Source organism: Salvelinus namaycush, chromosome 34 (genome assembly GCF_016432855.1).
Source record: "Salvelinus namaycush isolate Seneca chromosome 34, SaNama_1.0, whole genome shotgun sequence".
Classification (NCBI taxonomy): domain Eukaryota; kingdom Metazoa; phylum Chordata; class Actinopteri; order Salmoniformes; family Salmonidae; genus Salvelinus; species Salvelinus namaycush.
The window spans coordinates 37,848,798-37,866,779 of record NC_052340.1 but is presented as its reverse complement, the minus strand read 5'-3'; the positions used below and the strand labels follow the sequence as shown (position 1 = coordinate 37,866,779).

The 17,982-nt window shown below is 46.6% G+C and overlaps 1 protein-coding gene across 1 annotated transcript in view; it reads left to right on the top strand.

Annotated features, from left to right (window-relative positions):
* The first annotated feature begins 5,135 nt into the window (after positions 1–5,135).
* Positions 5,136–17,982, top strand: part of LOC120028515 (protein mono-ADP-ribosyltransferase TIPARP-like) — a 26,503-nt gene continuing 13,656 nt past the window's right edge. Inside the window, exons 1-2 of the mRNA XM_038973711.1 lie at positions 5,136–5,408; positions 6,422–7,464. Coding sequence (XP_038829639.1) covers positions 6,455–7,464 — 1,010 coding nt within the window. The 5' untranslated portion in view covers positions 5,136–5,408; positions 6,422–6,454. The remainder of the gene's footprint in view (positions 5,409–6,421; positions 7,465–17,982) is intronic.

Below are 17,982 nucleotides of genomic sequence, written 5' to 3'. Positions count from 1 at the left end.
ATTTTCTTTTCTGTTTTCCATGAATTCAGCTATAACTCCAGCACCTGCAAAAAAGTACCCAGATGTACTGTACGTATGTTGTTCAGTTTTTATCCATTCACCTCATGAGTCATGGACTACCGCATGCAATTCAAGACTTCACTCTCAAATCAGATTATACCATTATAATACAACTAAAAGGTAGGGGAAATTACAGTACATTATAAACAAGCCCCCAAAAAATGCTTTATTCCAATAAAAGTTTATGAGCTCTGGATAATAGCGTCTTGTAAAATGTAATTTGGGTGGGAGTTAGATGATCCCAGGCCGGAACACAAGGTGTATCAGATGTGTAGACTTGTCTGTTTGTTTTTCTCATTTTCTTCATAAAGCCCCATATAGAGACATGTCAGAACGCAAACAACAGGATGTTACGCATGTTGGTTTGGCTGGAATGCTGGAAACATGTAGGCCTAGGTGTGTAATCAACCAATCAGTCACCTGCGTCAGCTCAACGCGGGTTAAAAGGTGAGACAGAGCTGTAATTTATGTATGATAGAATCTGTTGACAGCATTGAAGGCATTGTTTGTCTGGGCGGTTGTTTTACATGCTCTGTTAATAACTGTCGCCCTGTTAAAGGAAAAATCCCCCCAAAAACAGTCATTCCTTTAATCTACAGTGTAAAATAACACTAATATGTGAGAATAATATTTTTTTGTGAACAAATGTTTCATTTTGGAGTTATAATAAGGTTGAGTAACATGAACAATCCTTGTGGAAATCTGTTGCAGCTCAAGTCGACTACAAAACCCACAATGCAATGCTCTCTCTATGTGCTGGCTGGCTGGCTAGCTAGCTAGAAAATGTAGCTATACACAATAATACCAAAGACAATATCAGCATGTAAAGTACCTAGTTTAAAAAATCGCCTCAACAAACTGCACTATCAATTTGGCAGTCAGACGGCAAGAGAGAGATGAACAGACAGACACAGACAGACAGACAGACAGACAGACAGACAGACAGACAGACAGACAGACAGACAGACAGACAGACAGACAGACAGACAGACAGACAGACAGACAGACAGACAGACAGACAGACAGACAGACAGACAGACAGACAGACAGACAGACAGACAGACAGACAGAACGTGTGTCTGTAGTATGTGTATGAAAGGGTGGAGGGAGTTCAACAGTGGCGCCTGGAGTAAACAACTTCACATTTTAAAATCTGTCCCAAGCTTCAGAGCCAGGATTTCCCTTTCGACCTTTGTCTTTTAAGATTACCAGGGCGTGTGCACTGGGGCGCAAACGATCACATACCATCACTACCACGGCACAGTCCAGGAAGTTCAGCCATCAATGGACACATGAGACATCCACATGATACACCATTGATTGTGTAGATACAATTTGGCTACATAGGCCTATTGTTTGATATATCTGTTTTTGTAGGTGTGTGTGTGTGTGTGTTTGTGTGTGTGTGTGTGTGTGTGTGTGTGTGTGTGTGTGTGTGTGTGTGTGTGTGTGTGTGTGTGTGTGTGTGTGTGTGTGTGTGTGTGTGTGTGTGTGTGTGTGTGTGTGTGTGTGTTGACCAGGGGTGCCATGCATAGACCAACCCCCAAACCCCCCCCAAAATCTGAAGAGGCAAAAGGTATGTGAGGACGGCTGGTGGGGGGGTCCGGCTGGTGGGGGGGTCTGGCTGGGAGCTAGAATTTAGCATTTTTAAAATGCCTGAAACAGATTTTTCACGCAATCTAGAGCCATAATCGTAATGTACATTTTTATGCATATCTAAGCCTGCCTTTTGAGCTGTTTGTATCCTCCTGACTGGTGTTAATTTTTTTAAAGAAACTAAATATGCTTCTCTGCTAAAATGTCTTATTCAGTACATTTAGCACTAGCAACTTTAGAATGTGAATCTTGGTGGGGAAAACAAACAAACAAAAAATGTAGATGCATGGCAGCAAACCCACTACACAACACAACACTAAACAATACATTAATTACACTATAACGGTGACAAACGGTTCCCACACACTGTTAGGGCTTATACTGTATAAAGCTGTCCAAACAGCAGAGTCCCAACACCTTACCACTGCTATACCTGGCTATCAGAGGAGCCTTGTCTGGCAGCGAAATAGTTCATTTAGCCTCATTTACTGCCTTTAAAAAAAAACATAGCTGATATGGCTGACTTGCTTAAACAAATGTGGTTTCTACTGATAATTGAGATGTACAAAATATGGCATAAGGGGACGACGAGCGGATAAGAGGAAATCCGTAATTTCGATTAAGACATTAATGAGCGAGATAGGACGGACGTAGTCAATATAACTATTTGTTCAGCACTTTTGAAATCTACAGTGACAGAATTCAGAACATGGGCCGTTCTTACAGTATTCTCCCTGTACACTGAGTCAGAACCGTAGCATAAATAAAGGGGACATATAAGCAGACAATGAAAGCTCTTACAATATTCAATGATAACATTTCTCTAAAACAGGCTAAAGGCTACATGTGCACCACCAAGTCAGAACAGTAGGTGAAATTAAGAGGGGGGAAAAGGGACAAATTATTAGGGTGAGGCACATGGGCTACTAACAGCTTACTACACAACATACACTTAGTATTACTTTCTTAGCTACAGTAGACATAGCTCCCTGGCATATTGCATAATTTATGCAGCAGCATACAAGACAATTTGGGACTCACCTTGTTGTGCTGTGCTCACTTGAACAGGAAGGTGGCTCTGCGGTTCTTCGTGGGCAAATGTTGTCATCAAACTTTTGTGATCAAAGTCTGGCATTCTCTGGATTTATGGTGCTTTCAAGACAACTGGGAACTTGGGGAAAAAAACAAGGTTGAATCATGATGACGTCAGTGATCTTCAAGTTGGAGCTCTAGACTTCCGAGTTGGATCACCATTCTAAATGTAGTTCCCAGTTGTCTTGAACTCAGTGAAATCAGATTCCCCAGTTCTGAGTTCCCAGTTGTCTTGAACTCAGTGAAATCAGATTCCCCAGTTCTGAGTTCCCAGTTGTCTTGAACTCAGTGAAATCAGATTCCCCAGTTCTGAGTTCCCAGTTGTCTTGCACTCAGTGAAATCAGATTCCCCAGTTCTGAGTTTCCAGTTGTCTTGAGCGTGGTTGAAGTCATGCTGGGTTGACACCATGGCCAATGTTGAATGTTTATCCTTTTAAGCTTGGAAAAGAGACCCTTAGAACCCAGACTTGGAACCACACAGCCACTCCACTGAATACCAGGCTAGTGATTCCTTTGCAATGCTTGCAGTTAGCCACTGATTCCTTCCAAACCACTCATTGTGGGGCGGCAGGTAGCCTAGTGGTTAGAGCGTTGGACTAGTAACTGAAAAGTTGCAAGATCGAATCCTTGAGCTGACAAGGTAAAAATCTGTTGTTCTGCCCCTGAACGAGGCAGTTAACCCACTGTTCCTAGGCTGTCATTGTAAATAAGAATTTGTTCTTAACTGACTTGCCTAGTTAAATGAAGGTAAAAATTGTTGAATTTGCGATTTTCAACTTGTTGTGTAATGGTTATGGTTGATGAGCACTGATACCTTTTATCTTCATTATTTATCTTCATATGACAAGGATTAAAAAGGATTTGCCAGTAGATTGTTGACTTGATTCATGATGATGACTGCTAGCTAAGATCAGTCCAATCAAAGCTACTGTAGATATAATGTGATTTGACAATTTTATCTGTGGCCAATGATCTTGAGCCTACTTGGATAGGCACTTCTAATGTAACTCTATGGCAGCACCAAAAGGGCTTCTACTCTTGGATTTGGCACACTGTCCCCATGAGTGACAGAACACTGAGCCAATCACGGTCCAACTAGAGAACATTACCAATCCCTACGCTCTGTATTTTCCGCTGGCTGCCCCAACACCACAGAAAGCACTGAGCTAGGCTGAAACACCTGCATTTTGGAGCTGCCTTACTCAAGAAATCAAAAAAGATACATTTTTGTATGCAGCTTTATTAACTCAAATGTTTTTTTTATGTTTGTTTTTTTACATTGTTTGCAAACTGATATGTGACACGTATTAATGCCAAAATAACATGCAAAACAGGCATCCAACTTTATATATATATATACATATATATACATATGTATATATATATATATATACTAGCTAGAAAGGTAGTGTATATATATATGTATATATATATACTAGCTAAAAAGGTGGGGCTCTGCCCTGAATAACCGGCCGCCACTGACATTTAGTAATTGCTTGCTTTTCTAAAGTCTACCAACCTTGCCAGCAGGCATGCCAGCTAAGATACTGTAGTTAGACAAGCTAGCTACTCTATCTTGATTGATCACCTGTAATGGCTGCGCCACCCGGCCTCCCGGGTGGCGCAGTGGTCTAGGGCACTGCATCGCAGTGCTAGCTGCGCCACCAGAGTCTCTGGGTTCGCGCCCAGGCTGGGCTGGGTTCCACGCCCAGGCTCTGTCGCAGCCGGCCGCAACCGGGAGGTCCGTGGGGCGACGCACAATTGGCATAGCGTCGTCCGGGTTAGGGAGGGTTTGGCCGGTAGGGATATCCTTGTCTCAGTATGTAAAATGTAATGATATGTAAAAAATGTAATAAAATGTATGCACTCTACTGTAAGTCGCTCTGGATAAGAGCGTCTGCTAAATGACTAAAATGTAAATGTAAATGTAATGGCTTCTTGGTAGCTAGTTGTGAGGTTGGGGGATTGAGAACCTAATTGGGCTAGCTAAAGACAACTTCATAAAATTGCTAGATGGTTAATAGTATTACAGACAAATAAAAAAATGAATGAACATGTTAGATTTCTTTTCAACCCGTCAAATGCCCTATGGGTAAGCCTACATTCTGCATGTGTTTGTTTTACCCTAATCCCCTCATCCTGTAGGCCTACTGGAAATGCTGTTTGAATATGCAAACAACCAGAAACAGTTCCTGTTACTCAATCAGTATGAGAAGAACCTCACTTCTAGTAAAACAAGGACAGGAGGGGTGAGACCACCGATCTCACTGTCAACACACTTGGAACGCCTACTGCTGATCAGGCGCCTGACGAACGTCCTGCTTTACCTCCCTCTATGACACACCAGTTTCGTTTTCTCCTCCTCTCTCTCTTCTCCTTTGATGCCAAGTCCCGCCCTTCGACCGGGGTGAGGAGCACCGTGAGTGGCTGAGAGGACTGAGTGCTCCCTGCAACAGCTGCCTCTATCCACAACAGGAGTTGGCGGAACTGAGCCCAGTAGAGAACGACAAACAGCCGCTTTGTCACGCATTGCCTCAGCACCGTACCAGCAGGCCAAACGCAGATCACCTAGGACGACATATCTATACATTCATGACCGGACAGGGATTAAGTGGTTTAGAAGACAATTGCACGGAATAGATAGAACGGATTTTACACAGGTAGGAATAGGATCTGTGTGTGTTTGGACGCTTTTGTATTGTAAACGGGCTCTGTGAAAGGAACGCTATAATAAATCACCTAGCCAGCCCGGGCACCTATGCAGTATGTGTGTTGGAGATCGACTATATTGCAGTCCTTTTGCGCAGCGCACCAGATCTACATGACTCCTGGAAGGGAATTCTTTACCATTTAGAAATTATATAACAGTGTGTTACGTTGCACGGCAATGTATTTGATGTCAAACACCCACCGTGTTTTCTGGATAAAACCTGCTGAAATGCGGGTTATTGCGCATAAACCTAATTTGTATGCGGAATATGTGCGTTATAACACCGTGTTATTCTAATCGTTGACTAGGCTCAGACCTATAGGTATTTATATAGAGGACGAAGGCCTTTTGGTGATAGTTACAACCAGGGAATGCAGTGGCTGGGTCGAGTCTTTGTGCGGTTCGCCGCAGTCCCCCTACCCTCGGTGCGTGTCTGTGGATCGCTTTAACTGAGACCATAGGCCTACGTGCAAACTTGCTCGAGCAGCGATTTGTAATTTGCACGTATACTGTAGACCCCGTTTATCCGCCTCGGCTGATCAAAATACTCCATCGAGAACGTTAAGGTCGGACAAGGGTTGTTTCGCGCTGTAGGCTTATAGCCTACGCAGTGTAGACGCATCATGACGCTCGTCGTTGACTGGAAGTAATAATGTTTCTAAATGTGGGAGGCTTTTTCCCCCCACAGTTTCTATTCTAGCTTATAGAAGGCTATATGGTAAGCAGGATACTTCCCGTCTCACTAGTTGTATCATTTTAACATTACCGAGGAAAATAAACTATTGGTTTCCAAGATGACGGTTATTGTTTATCACCCAATGAAACGCAATGGTTATTGACTCTGAATGGGCTGACTAACAAGTGTGTTATCTAATGGCACATGCCCAGGACTTTCGAAACCTATGAGGCATACATTTTAGGAGTGTTATTTCTCTCACTCTCATTTATTTCCGCCTCTTTCAGGACTGTTGGGTTTTAGGAGTGCCCCTGGCCACCATGGATACAACTTTGCATAGCCTGCAGAAACCGACAGCCTCAACCGACAAGGTCCTGGACGGTGGAACGGGACTCGCTTTGGATATGAGTATGGGGGACCGGGAATTCACGGAACAATCGATTAGACTTACCGACAAAATCCCGTTAGTGAAACCCTATTTAAAAAAAAAAAAAGGACAGAGGAAACTAGACTCAAAATGCCTCCGTGCGCTCCAGGACCCTATCCTGACCACATTACTGAGTACGGATGCACTTGTTACCGGAGATGGGGTGTTTGTTCCCCGGAACCCTCCGACAAGGACAGCGGGGAACCTGTGCACTGCGGGGGTGGTCAAACAGGCACGGATTGGTGGGCCTGTGTGTCTGAAAGAGTCGGGAGCTACCGGTGTAACGGCTATGATTACCGGCGACACTGACACAGAAATGGCGGACACCGCCGCCGAGTTGGAGGAGACAGAGAGGGGGGTAACCAAGGTACCGGTAGATCTCCAACGCGTGACAATAGACCCTAACGAACGCAGATTCCAGCTCAAACGTGTCCCCCGGGCGCGCGAGGTGGGGGCGGCAACCCCCACACCAGATACCCCTCTAGTATCCCCTCCAAGCCAGGGGGGAAACACGATGAGTGACCTCTTCGCCTCTAAAGCCTTGCGGGGGCCAGATTGTCTGACCATCAAAGACAGTACGAACACCCCCAGTCTTCAGGCCGACAAAGGCGAGATATTTCAGGATAAAAGCGAAGAGGCCTCCCTGGATCTAGTGTTTGATCTGCTAACCCAGCTCCAGTATCACACGCACCAAGCCGACGCAGTTTCGATCTGCGTGGATTTCCTGCAGGGGTTGTGTGTGTACGGGAGTGACTGCGCTTACCACCATACTGTGCTGCCCTACCACTGGCAGATCCGCAAGAGTGATACTCAAAGCTGGCAAAGCGTGGCGGATGATTCGCAGGAACAGTTGGAGAGGCTTTACTGCAATCCGGACAATGAACAAGTCAGGCTCAAATTTCAGTAAGTGCTTTTATTTTGTTCTACGTTCTGTGTAAAAGTAGCCTCATAGAGCTGAGATTGTATTCACAATTTTAAGACAGGAGTGCTTTGACATGAGAAAGCTATGCTGTTTGCTATAGAAAAGGAGAGCGGCACTCTCTAGGAGCTTAGACGCAATCATGTAATAACCTAATAGCCAACGTTTGGACAGACAAGCTGTCTTCATCAGGGTATAATGATAAACACTGCGGGTCACTAGTTTATAACGTGTCATAGAACATACACAGGTGTCTGTAATCATGGCCTGGGTGTGGCTTGATATCATTGGTTAATTCTCACATATATATATATATATATATATATAAGAACATACAAAAACATGAATGATAATAGATATACGATAATAGATATAGATAAATATAGATATAATTTGTCTGCATAGGCTGCTGTTTGATACATCTGTTTCTGTAGGTGTGTGTGTGTGGTAATGTTTAACTGACTGAGTCGTTTTGGTTCTCTGACTTCCTGTATCTCAGTTCTTCTTCGCATATCATTTGTTATGGTACTTTTAATTCCTGCAATAGAGTGAGTCTGCTTTTTCTGCTCCCAAACCTAGCCTTTTCATTGGTTGAAACAGCTCAAACCAGGAAGTGCTGTACCCATGGCAGCTTAGAGCTAGGAACTTGCATGACCTACTGCTGCCTTGTGCGGTCACAGGCACTAGCTCTCTCTCTCTCTCTCTCTCTCTCTCTCTCTCTCTCTCTCTCTCTCTCTCTCTCTCTCTCTCTCTCTCTCTCTCTCTCTCTCTCTCTCTCTCTCTCTCTCTCTCTCACACACACACACACACAAGCACTTGGCAAGCGATAGCAAATAGGCATATAAAGCGTGCTCTGGTTCAAGCTATACACTGCACATTCACAAAATGACACGGTTAGCTATTTCACCACATACACGCATGTGTGTGACTGCGTGTGCGTGTTGTTGATTTTAAGTTTTAAACTGACACTACATGCATGCCTTCCCACCCACAGGATACGCCCCTGTCTGTGAGAACCCAAATGTAGCCAAGCTTCTATTGAATATGCAACACACTCATATAAGCCTAGCGATATTAGGCTTTCCTGATAGTAACTTAGTATAGTAGTGTCAGATTCAAATGCAGCCAAGCTTCTATTGAATATGCAACACACTCATATAAGCCTAGCGATATTAGGCTTTCCTGATAGTAACTTAGTATAGTAGTGTCAGATTCCCAAACATTATTATTTTTTATTTAATCTTTATTTAACTAGGCAAGTCAGTTAAGAACAAATTCTTATTCACAATGACGGCCTACCCCGGCCAAACCCGGACGACACTGGGCCAATTGTGCACCGCCCCATGGGACTCCCAATCACAGCCGAATGTGATGCAGCCTGGATTCGAACCAGGTGACGCCTCTTGCACTGAGATGCAGTGTCTTAGACCACTGCGCCACTCGGGAGCCCCCATTTATAAACAACCATTCCAAAATAACGCAGTGACTACCAGTGTAATAACCTGTATAGTTACTGTGTATCAGAATAGTAAATACATTTTTAAGAAACCTCTTCTTACATTCTCTCAGAAAACCAAAGTAGCCATGGTAACTATCGGTATTAGGACAGACCGTAGGACTTTTATTTAAGTGTAAAATACTTTCCCATTTAGTTTACACCTCTCCTTTAAAAGGTATTTGTTTTCTCCTTTATGGCTTTCTTTTGGGAAGTGTTAGACCATCAAATTCTCCGGGAGAATTTCAAACAACGGCCCACAACACACTCCCGACATGCTCTGAATTTGAATTCACATATAAGCAAGTAAAGCCAGATGTACATTTGGCTATACTGTAACCCCCCCCCCCGAGATATTGTGTTGCCATAGTAACTGAATACAGTTGATAACAGCTGTTATCTGAAGAGCAGGACAAAACATGCCTGGTCGTCGACATGGCAACAGACTTATTTGTCAGCCGTTGCTGTGTGTGTGTGTGTGTGTGTGTTAGAGAGAGGGGTGTGTGTGTGTTAGAGAGAGGGGTGTGTGTGTGTGTGTGTTAGAGAGAGGGGTGTGTGTGTGTTAGAGAGAGGGGTGTGTGTGTGTGTGTGTGTGTGTGTGTGTGTGTGTGTGTGTGTGTGAGAGGGGTGTGAGTGGCCGGTTTTCCGCGTAATCGCCTGACTGCTTCAGACATGGATGGACGTCGAATACTGACTTGTATCGCTGGTCACTTGTATCGCTGGTTTGAGAGATGGCATGCATGTGTGAGATTGTGAACATGGGAGAGAAAGTTAATAATTCCGTGTGTCCCCCATCCCCGTGACAGGAATATGTCATGTGTGTGTGTGTGTGTGTGTGTGTGTGTGTGTGTGTGTGTGTGTGTGTGTGTGTGTGTGTGTGTGTGTGTGTGTGTGTGTGTGTGTGTGTGTGTGTGTGTGTGTGTGTCTTATCTTAGAGCGAGTGACGTCACCGATTGACTAGCTAGCCATTTCACATCGGTTACACCAGCCTAATCTCGGGAGTTGATATGCTTTAAGCATTGCAAAGAGCTGCTGTCAAACGCACGAAAGTGCTGTTTGAATGAATGCTTACGAGCCTGCTGGTGCCTACCATCCGCCAGTCAGACTGCTCTATCAAATCATAGACTTAATTATAACATAATAACACACAGAAATACGAGCCTTAGGTCATTAAAATGGTCGAATCCGGAAATTATTATTTCGAAAACAAAACAATTATTCTTTCAGTGAAATACGGAACCGTTCCGTATTTGATCTAACGGATGGCATCCCTAAGTCTAAATATTGCTGTTACATTGTACAACCTTCAATGTTATGTCATAATTATGTACAATTCTGGCAAAGTAATTAGGCCTTTGTGTGTTACCTGTGTTCGTAATTGTGTGTGTATGTGAATGTTTCCTTGCGTGTGAATGCGCGCGCGCGTGTGTGTGTGTGTGTGTGTGTGTGTGTGTGTGTGTGTGTGTGTGAGGAGATAACGTGTCAGGCCGCTTATGAAATGATTCACTGGGGCGAGGTCTGGGTCGCACTGCCTTTCATCACTCAGCCTCTACCTCTCTCTCTCTCTCTCTCTCTCTCTCTCTCTCTCTCTCTCTCTCTCTCTCTCTCTCTCTGTATATGTCTGTCTGTCTGTCTGTCAGTCAGAGAGAGACACAGACTATCTGTGTGTGGCCGTGAGTGTTCGTGCTTGCATGCTTCCGTACACCTATTCTGAAGCTATTACCTCTCCTCCCTATCCCTCTGGCATCTCTTTTTCTCTCCCCATATCGTCAACCTGTCGTCCCCCCCGTCCCTCCTTCTCAAATTCTACCTCTCATCATTGTCTCCCTGTGAGTGTGTGTGTTTAGACTGAATAGCCTGTCCTCATGCAGAACATTCTAGCATGGCAGAAGAACACTCTGTTTTTAGGAGGATTATTTTCAAACTCTGTGATGAAGGGAACTGAAGCGGGTGATGTGAGTGTGTTGGGGTTTCTAAAGCTGTGAACCTGAACCAAAACAGGACAAGTCTTTACTCTCCTATATGAGGAAGTGAGAAATGCCCTGTGTGTGTGTGTGTGTGTGTATGTGTGTGTGTGTATGTGTGTGTGTGTGTGTGTGTGTGTGTGTGTGTGTGTGTGTGTGTGTGTATGTTTGTGTGTATGTTTGTGTGTGTGTGTGTGTGTGTGTGTGTGTGTGTGTGTGTGTGTGTGTGTGTGTGTGTGTGTGTGTGTGTGTGTGTGTGTGTGTGTGTGTGTGTGTGGTATAGGACTGGATTTAGGCCCCTTGTTTATATGTTTTTGCTGTTTGTTCTTTGTCTCTCTCTCACACTCTCAGCACTCAGAGACCACAAACCACAGCTGCCCTAGAGGTGCCTGTTAGGTGTGTGTGACAGAGTGATGAAGAAGAGGTGCCTGTTAGGTGTGTGTGACAGAGTGATGAAGAAGAGGTGCCTGTTAGGTGTGTGTGACAGAGTGATGAAGAAGAGGTGCCTGTTAGGTGTGTGTGACAGAGTGATGAAGAAGAGGTGCCTGTTAGGTGTGTGTGACAGAGTGATGAAGAAGAGGTGCCTGTTAGGTGTGTGTGACAGAGTGATGAAGAAGAGGGGCCTGTTAGGTGTGTGTGACAGAGTGATGAAGAAGAGGTGCCTGTTAGGTGTGTGTGACAGAGTGATGAAGAAGAGGGGCCTGTTAGGTGTGTGTGACAGAGTGATGAAGAAGAGGGGCCTGTTAGGTGTGTGTGACAGAGTGCTGGAGAAGAGGGGCCTGTTAGCTGTGTGTGACAGAGTGATGAAGAAGAGGTGCCTGTTAGGTGTGTGTGACAGAGTGCTGGAGAAGAGGGGCCTGTTAGGTGTGTGTGACAGAGTGCTGGAGAAGAGGGGCCTGTTAGCTGTGTGTGACAGAGTGATGAAGAAGAGGGGCCTGTTAGGTGTGTGTGACAGAGTGCTGGAGAAGAGGGGCCTGTTAGGTGTGTGTGACAGAGTGCTGGAGAAGAGGGGCCTGTTAGCTGTGTGTGACAGAGTGATGAAGAAGAGGGGCCTGTTAGCTGTGTGTGACAGAGTGCTGCCCTAGAGGTGCCTGTTAGGTGTGTGTGACAGAGTGATGAAGAAGAGGTGCCTGTTAGGTGTGTGTGACAGAGTGATGAAGAAGAGGGGCCTGTTAGCTGTGTGTGACAGAGTGATGAAGAAGAGGGGCCTGTTAGGTGTGTGTGACAGAGTGCTGGAGAAGAGGGGCCTGTTAGCTGTGTGTGACAGAGTGCTGGAGAAGAGGGGCCTGTTAGGTGTGTGTGACAGAGTGCTGGAGAAGAGGGGCCTGTTAGGTGTGTGTGACAGAGTGCTGGAGAAGAGGGGCCTGTTAGGTGTGTGTGACAGAGTGCTGCCCTAGAGGGGCCTGTTAGGTGTGTGTGACAGAGTGCTGCCCTAGAGGGGCCTGTTAGGTGTGTGTGAAAGAGTGCTGGAGAAGAGGGGCCTGTTAGGTGTGTGTGACAGAGTGCTGGAGAAGAGGGGCCTGTTAGGTGTGTGTGACAGAGTGCTGGAGAAGAGGGGCCTGTTAGCTGTGTGTGTGACAGAGTGCTGAAGAAGAGGGGCCTGTTAGCTGTGTGTGACAGAGTGCTGGAGAAGAGGGGCCTGTTAGGTGTGTGTGACAGAGTGCTGGAGAAGAGGGGCCTGTTAGGTGTGTGTGACAGAGTGCTGGAGAAGAGGGGCCTGTTAGGTGTGTGTGACAGAGTGCTGCCCTAGAGGGGCCTGTTAGGTGTGTGTGACAGAGTGCTGCCCTAGAGGGGCCTGTTAGCTGTGTGTGACAGAGTGCTGGAGAAGAGGGGCCTGTTAGGTGTGTGTGACAGAGTGCTGCCCTAGAGGGGCCTGTTAGGTGTGTGTGACAGAGTGCTGCCCTAGAGGGGCCTGTTAGCTGTGTGTGACAGAGTGCTGGAGAAGAGGGGCCTGTTAGGTGTGTGTGACAGAGTGATGAAGAAGAGGGGCCTGTTAGGTGTGTGTGACAGAGTGCTGGAGAAGAGGGGCCTGTTAGGTGTGTGTGACAGAGTGCTGGAGAAGAGGGGCCTGTTAGGTGTGTGTGACAGAGTGCTGGAGAAGAGGGGCCTGTTAGGTGTGTGTGACAGAGTGCTGGAGAAGAGGGGCCTGTTAGGTGTGTGTGACAGAGTGCTGCCCTAGAGGTGCCTGTTAGGTGTGTGTGACAGAGTGCTGGAGAAGAGGGGAGGCTAATTATCACAGTGTTTCTCACACCTCCTCTATTTGAAACACACTCCAGGCTTGAACTCATTACAGCCGTTATTTCAACTGCTGTCTGTGTGTCTGTGTGTGTAAACCCAATCTTCAGTTGACTGTGCCCTGCATTCAAGGAGTTGTGTGTGTGTGTGTGTGTGTGTGTGTGTGTGTGTGTGTGTGTGTGTGTGTGTGTGTGTGTGTGTGTGTGTGTGTGTGTGTGTGTGTGTGTGTGTGTGTGCGTGTGCGTGACCTGATTGTTTCACCTGATACTAATGTGTCACCATGGTTGGCCAGTCGTTAACCCTGTTGCCATGGTGATGCCGGTACTGCTTTGTGATTGGTTCATGACCATGACCTTCCTCCAAGATGACTCCACACTCTTACCGTCTGTCTACACTCCTCTTTTCATCCCCCTCTCTCTCGCACGCTTTTCTGTTCTTCTCTTCACCCACTCTGACACTGTTCTCAGGGTATGACATGAAATTAATTTCAGAGGTGTGTGTGTGTGTGTGTGTGTGTGTGTGTGTGTGTGTGTGTGTGTGTGTGTGTGTGTGTGTGTGTGTGTGTGTGTGTGTGTGTGTGTGTGTGTGTGTGTGTGTGTGTGTGTGTGTGTGTGTGTGACTGTTCAGTAAGGGTGTGTCTTTGCACCCCTGGAAAGACCCCATTTTAATCCAGGCTTCGAGTTCTGTCTCTCCCAAAAAGGGGTGTGTCTTTGGACTGTGTCTGGCATTTGATTGGCTCTCTTAATGAACTCCCAGACTCACGCTGTGCACCTAATTTAACAAGCGGAATTTCATTTTGAATCTAGAGAAAGAGAGAAAGGAAAGACTGGAGGGAGACAGAGGAGGAGAGAGAGAAAGGGGGACAGAGGAGGTGGAGAGAGAAAGGGGGACAGAGGAGGAGAGAGAAAGGGGGACAGAGGAGGAGAGAAATTCACTTCCTCTTGAATTTGCAGACGTGTTGCTGTGCGTTTTGTTGCCAACCTTACTTTGCTAGCTGACAACTTTACGTTTTTTTTTCTTTTTAATTACCGTTTATATTTTTAGTTTTTCCATCACAACTTTTTTCCCTCATTCAACTTTTTCACTCCGGACGGTTTATCTGGACAAGGTTCATCAGTACTTTCAACAGCCAAAGCTAAGTAGTAACATTAACATGATGTCTTTTAATTGCAGTCGCTGTACTCATAATATACAGGAGAACGATCGCCTTATGGCGAGGATAGCTGTGCTGCAAGCCCAGCTTCAGACGCAAGCTTCAGACGCCTCTCCTGTTCTCTCTCTCTACCTGTTCCCATCTCTCTACCTCTCCTGTTCTCTCCCTCTCCTGTTCTCTCTCTCTACCTGTTCCCATCTCTCTACCTCTCCTGTTCTCTCTCTCTCTACCTGTTCCCATCGCTCTCCCTCTCCTGTTCTCTCCCTCTCCTGTTCTCTCTCTCTCTACCTGTTCCCATCACTCTACCTCTCCTGTTCTCTCTCTCTCTACCTGTTCCCATCGCTCTCCCTCTCCTGTTCTCTCCCTCTCCTGTTCTCTCTCTCTCTACCTGTTCCCATCGCTCTACCTCTCCTGTTCTCTCTCTCTCTACCTGTTCCCATCGCTCTACCTCTCCTGTTCTCTCCCTCTCCTGTTCTCTCTCTCTCTACCTGTTCCCATCGCTCTCCCTCTCCTGTTCTCTCTCTCTACCTGTTCCCATCTCTCTCCCTCTCCTGTTCTCTCCCTCTCCTGTTCTCTCTCTCTACCTCTCCTGTTCTCTACCTCTCCTGTTCTCTCTCTCTACCTCTCCTGTTCTCTCTCTCTCTACCTGTTCCCATCACTCTACCTCTCCTGTTCTCTACCTCTCCTGTTCTCTCTCTCTACCTGTTCCCATCACTCTACCTCTCCTGTTCTCTCTCTCTCTACCTGTTCCCATCGCTCTCCCTCTCCTGTTCTCTCTCTCTCTACCTGTTCCCATCACTCTACCTCTCCTGTTCTCTCTCTCTCTACCTGTTCCCATCGCTCTCCCTCTCCTGTTCTCTACCTCTCCTGTTCTCTCTCTCTCTACCTGTTCCCATCACTCTACCTCTCCTGTTCTCTCTCTCTCTACCTGTTCCCATCGCTCTACCTCTCCTGTTCTCTCTCTCTCTACCTGTTCCCATCGCTCTCCCTCTCCTGTTCTCTCTCTCTCTACCTGTTCCCATCGCTCTACCTCTCCTGTTCTCTCCCTCTCCTGTTCTCTCTCTCTACCTGTTCCCATCGCTCTCCCTCTCCTGTTCTCTACCTCTCCTGTTCTCTACCTCTCCTGTTCTCTCTCTCTACCTGTTCCCATCACTCTACCTCTCCTGTTCTCTCTCTCTCTACCTGTTCCCATCGCTCTACCTCTCCTGTTCTCTCTCTCTCTACCTGTTCCCATCGCTCTCCCTCTCCTGTTCTCTCTCTCTCTACCTGTTCCCATCGCTCTACCTCTCCTGTTCTCTCCCTCTCCTGTTCTCTCTCTCTACCTGTTCCCATCGCTCTACCTCTCCTGTTCTCTCTCTCTCTACCTGTTCCCATCGCTCTACCTCTCCTGTTCTCTACCTCTCCTGTTCTCTCTCTCTACCTGTTCCCATCACTCTACCTCTCCTGTTCTCTCTCTCTCTACCTGTTCCCATCGCTCTACCTCTCCTGTTCTCTCTCTCTCTACCTGTTCCCATCGCTCTACCTCTCCTGTTCTCTCTCTCTACCTGTTCCCATCGCTCTACCTCTCCTGTTCTCTCTCTCTCTACCTGTTCCCATCGCTCTCCCTCTCCTGTTCTCTACCTCTCCTGTTCTCTCTCTCTACCTGTTCCCATCGCTCTCCCTCTCCTGTTCTCTACCTCTCCTGTTCTCTCTCTCTACCTGTTCCCATCACTCTACCTCTCCTGTTCTATCTCTCTCTACCTGTTCCCATCGCTCTCCCTCTCCTGTTCTCTCCCTCTCCTGTTCTCTCTCTCTACCTGTTCCCATCGCTCTCCCTCTCCTGTTCTCTACCTCTCCTGTTCTCTCTCTCTACCTGTTCCCATCGCTCTCCCTCTCCTGTTCTCTCCCTCTCCTGTTCTCTCTCTCTACCTGTTCCCATCGCTCTCCCTCTCCTGTTCTCTCTCTCTACCTGTTCCCATCGCTCTACCTCTCCTGTTCTCTCTCTCTACCTGTTCCCATCGCTCTACCTCTCCTGTTCTCTCTCTCTCTACCTGTTCCCATCGCTCTACCTCTCCTGTTCTCTCTCTCTACCTGTTCTCTCTCTCTACCTGTTCCCATCGCTCTCCCTCTCCTGTTCTCTCTCTCTACCTGTTCCCATCTCTCTACCTCTCCTGTTCTCTCTCTCTCTACCTGTTCCCATCGCTCTACCTCTCCTGTTCTCTCTCTCTACCTGTTCCCATCGCTCTACCTCTCCTGTTCTCTCTCTCTCTACCTGTTCCCATCGCTCTACCTCTCCTGTTCTCTCCCTCTCCTGTTCTCTCTCTCTCTACCTGTTCCCATCGCTCTACCTCTACCTGTTCTCTCTCTCTCTACCTGTTCCCATCGCTCTCCCTCTCCTGTTCTCTCTCTCTCTACCTGTTCCCATCTCTCTACCTCTCCTGTTCTCTCTCTCTACCTGTTCCCATCTCTCTACCTCTCCTGTTCTCTCTCTCTACCTGTTCTCTCTCTCTCTACCTGTTCCCATCGCTCTCCCTCTCCTGTTCTCTCCCTCTCCTGTTCTCTCCCTCTCCTGTTCTCTCTCTCTACCTGTTCCCATCGCTCTACCTCTCCTGTTCTCTCTCTCTCTACCTGTTCCCATCTCTCTACCTCTCCTGTTCTCTCTCTCTACCTGTTCCCATCGCTCTACCTCTCCTGTTCTCTACCTCTCCTGTTCTCTCTCTCTCTACCTGTTCCCATCGCTCTCCCTCTCCTGTTCTCTCTCTCTCTACCTGTTCCCATCGCTCTACCTCTCCTGTTCTCTCTCTCTCTACCTGTTCCCATCGCTCTACCTCTCCTGTTCTCTCTCTCTACCTCTCCTGTTCTCTCCCTCTCCTGTTCTCTCTCTCTACCTCTCCTGTTCTCTCCCTCTCCTGTTCTCTCTCTCTCTACCTGTTCCCATCGCTCTACCTCTCCTGTTCTCTCTCTCTACCTGTTCCTCATTTGCTTGATAGCTTCTCTCACCTCTGTAATGTATTATCAGGTGTGTTGCTGATAACCTACTGTACAATCATTTTTTTTTAAACCTTACCCAAAAGACCTGCGACCAAAATAGTTTGTGAATGAAATAGTTTTCTTGCAAGGTGAACGAAACAATGTATTCTTGACCAAAATCTAACATTGACCCATATGATATGAATAGATGACGTTGGTCTCAGGCCGGTGGTTGTTGAGTGTGTCTTCCTCATGAACCTTGAACCCTATTCTAGTTCATCACACGGACCGCCAGACTCTTATTTAACGGGAACACTAATGTTAATCAATCTCTGTGTGTGTGTGTGTGTGTGTGTGTGTGTGTGTGCGTGCGTGCGTGCGTGCGTGCGTGCGTGCGTGCGTGCGTGCGTGTGAAGACAATAAATGACTAGACGCTATTCCAATTCTTAACCAATGACTGTGTAGCAATCCAGTCGGTGTGTGTCACAGAAACCTATGACTGATTTCTTGAATTGGGTGAAACTACGACTTGACTCTTTTTTGGTAAATTAAGTTCTATTTTGGTCTGTGAGGTTCTCTTCTCTCAGCTGTCCTTAGTCAATGCAATACAGTAAACCACGTGTCGTGTGTCCTCTGTGGTTGGGCAGGAGCTACATATAGGATGGTGTGTTTGCACTCATGTTGACAGATTCATTCCTAGGATTCT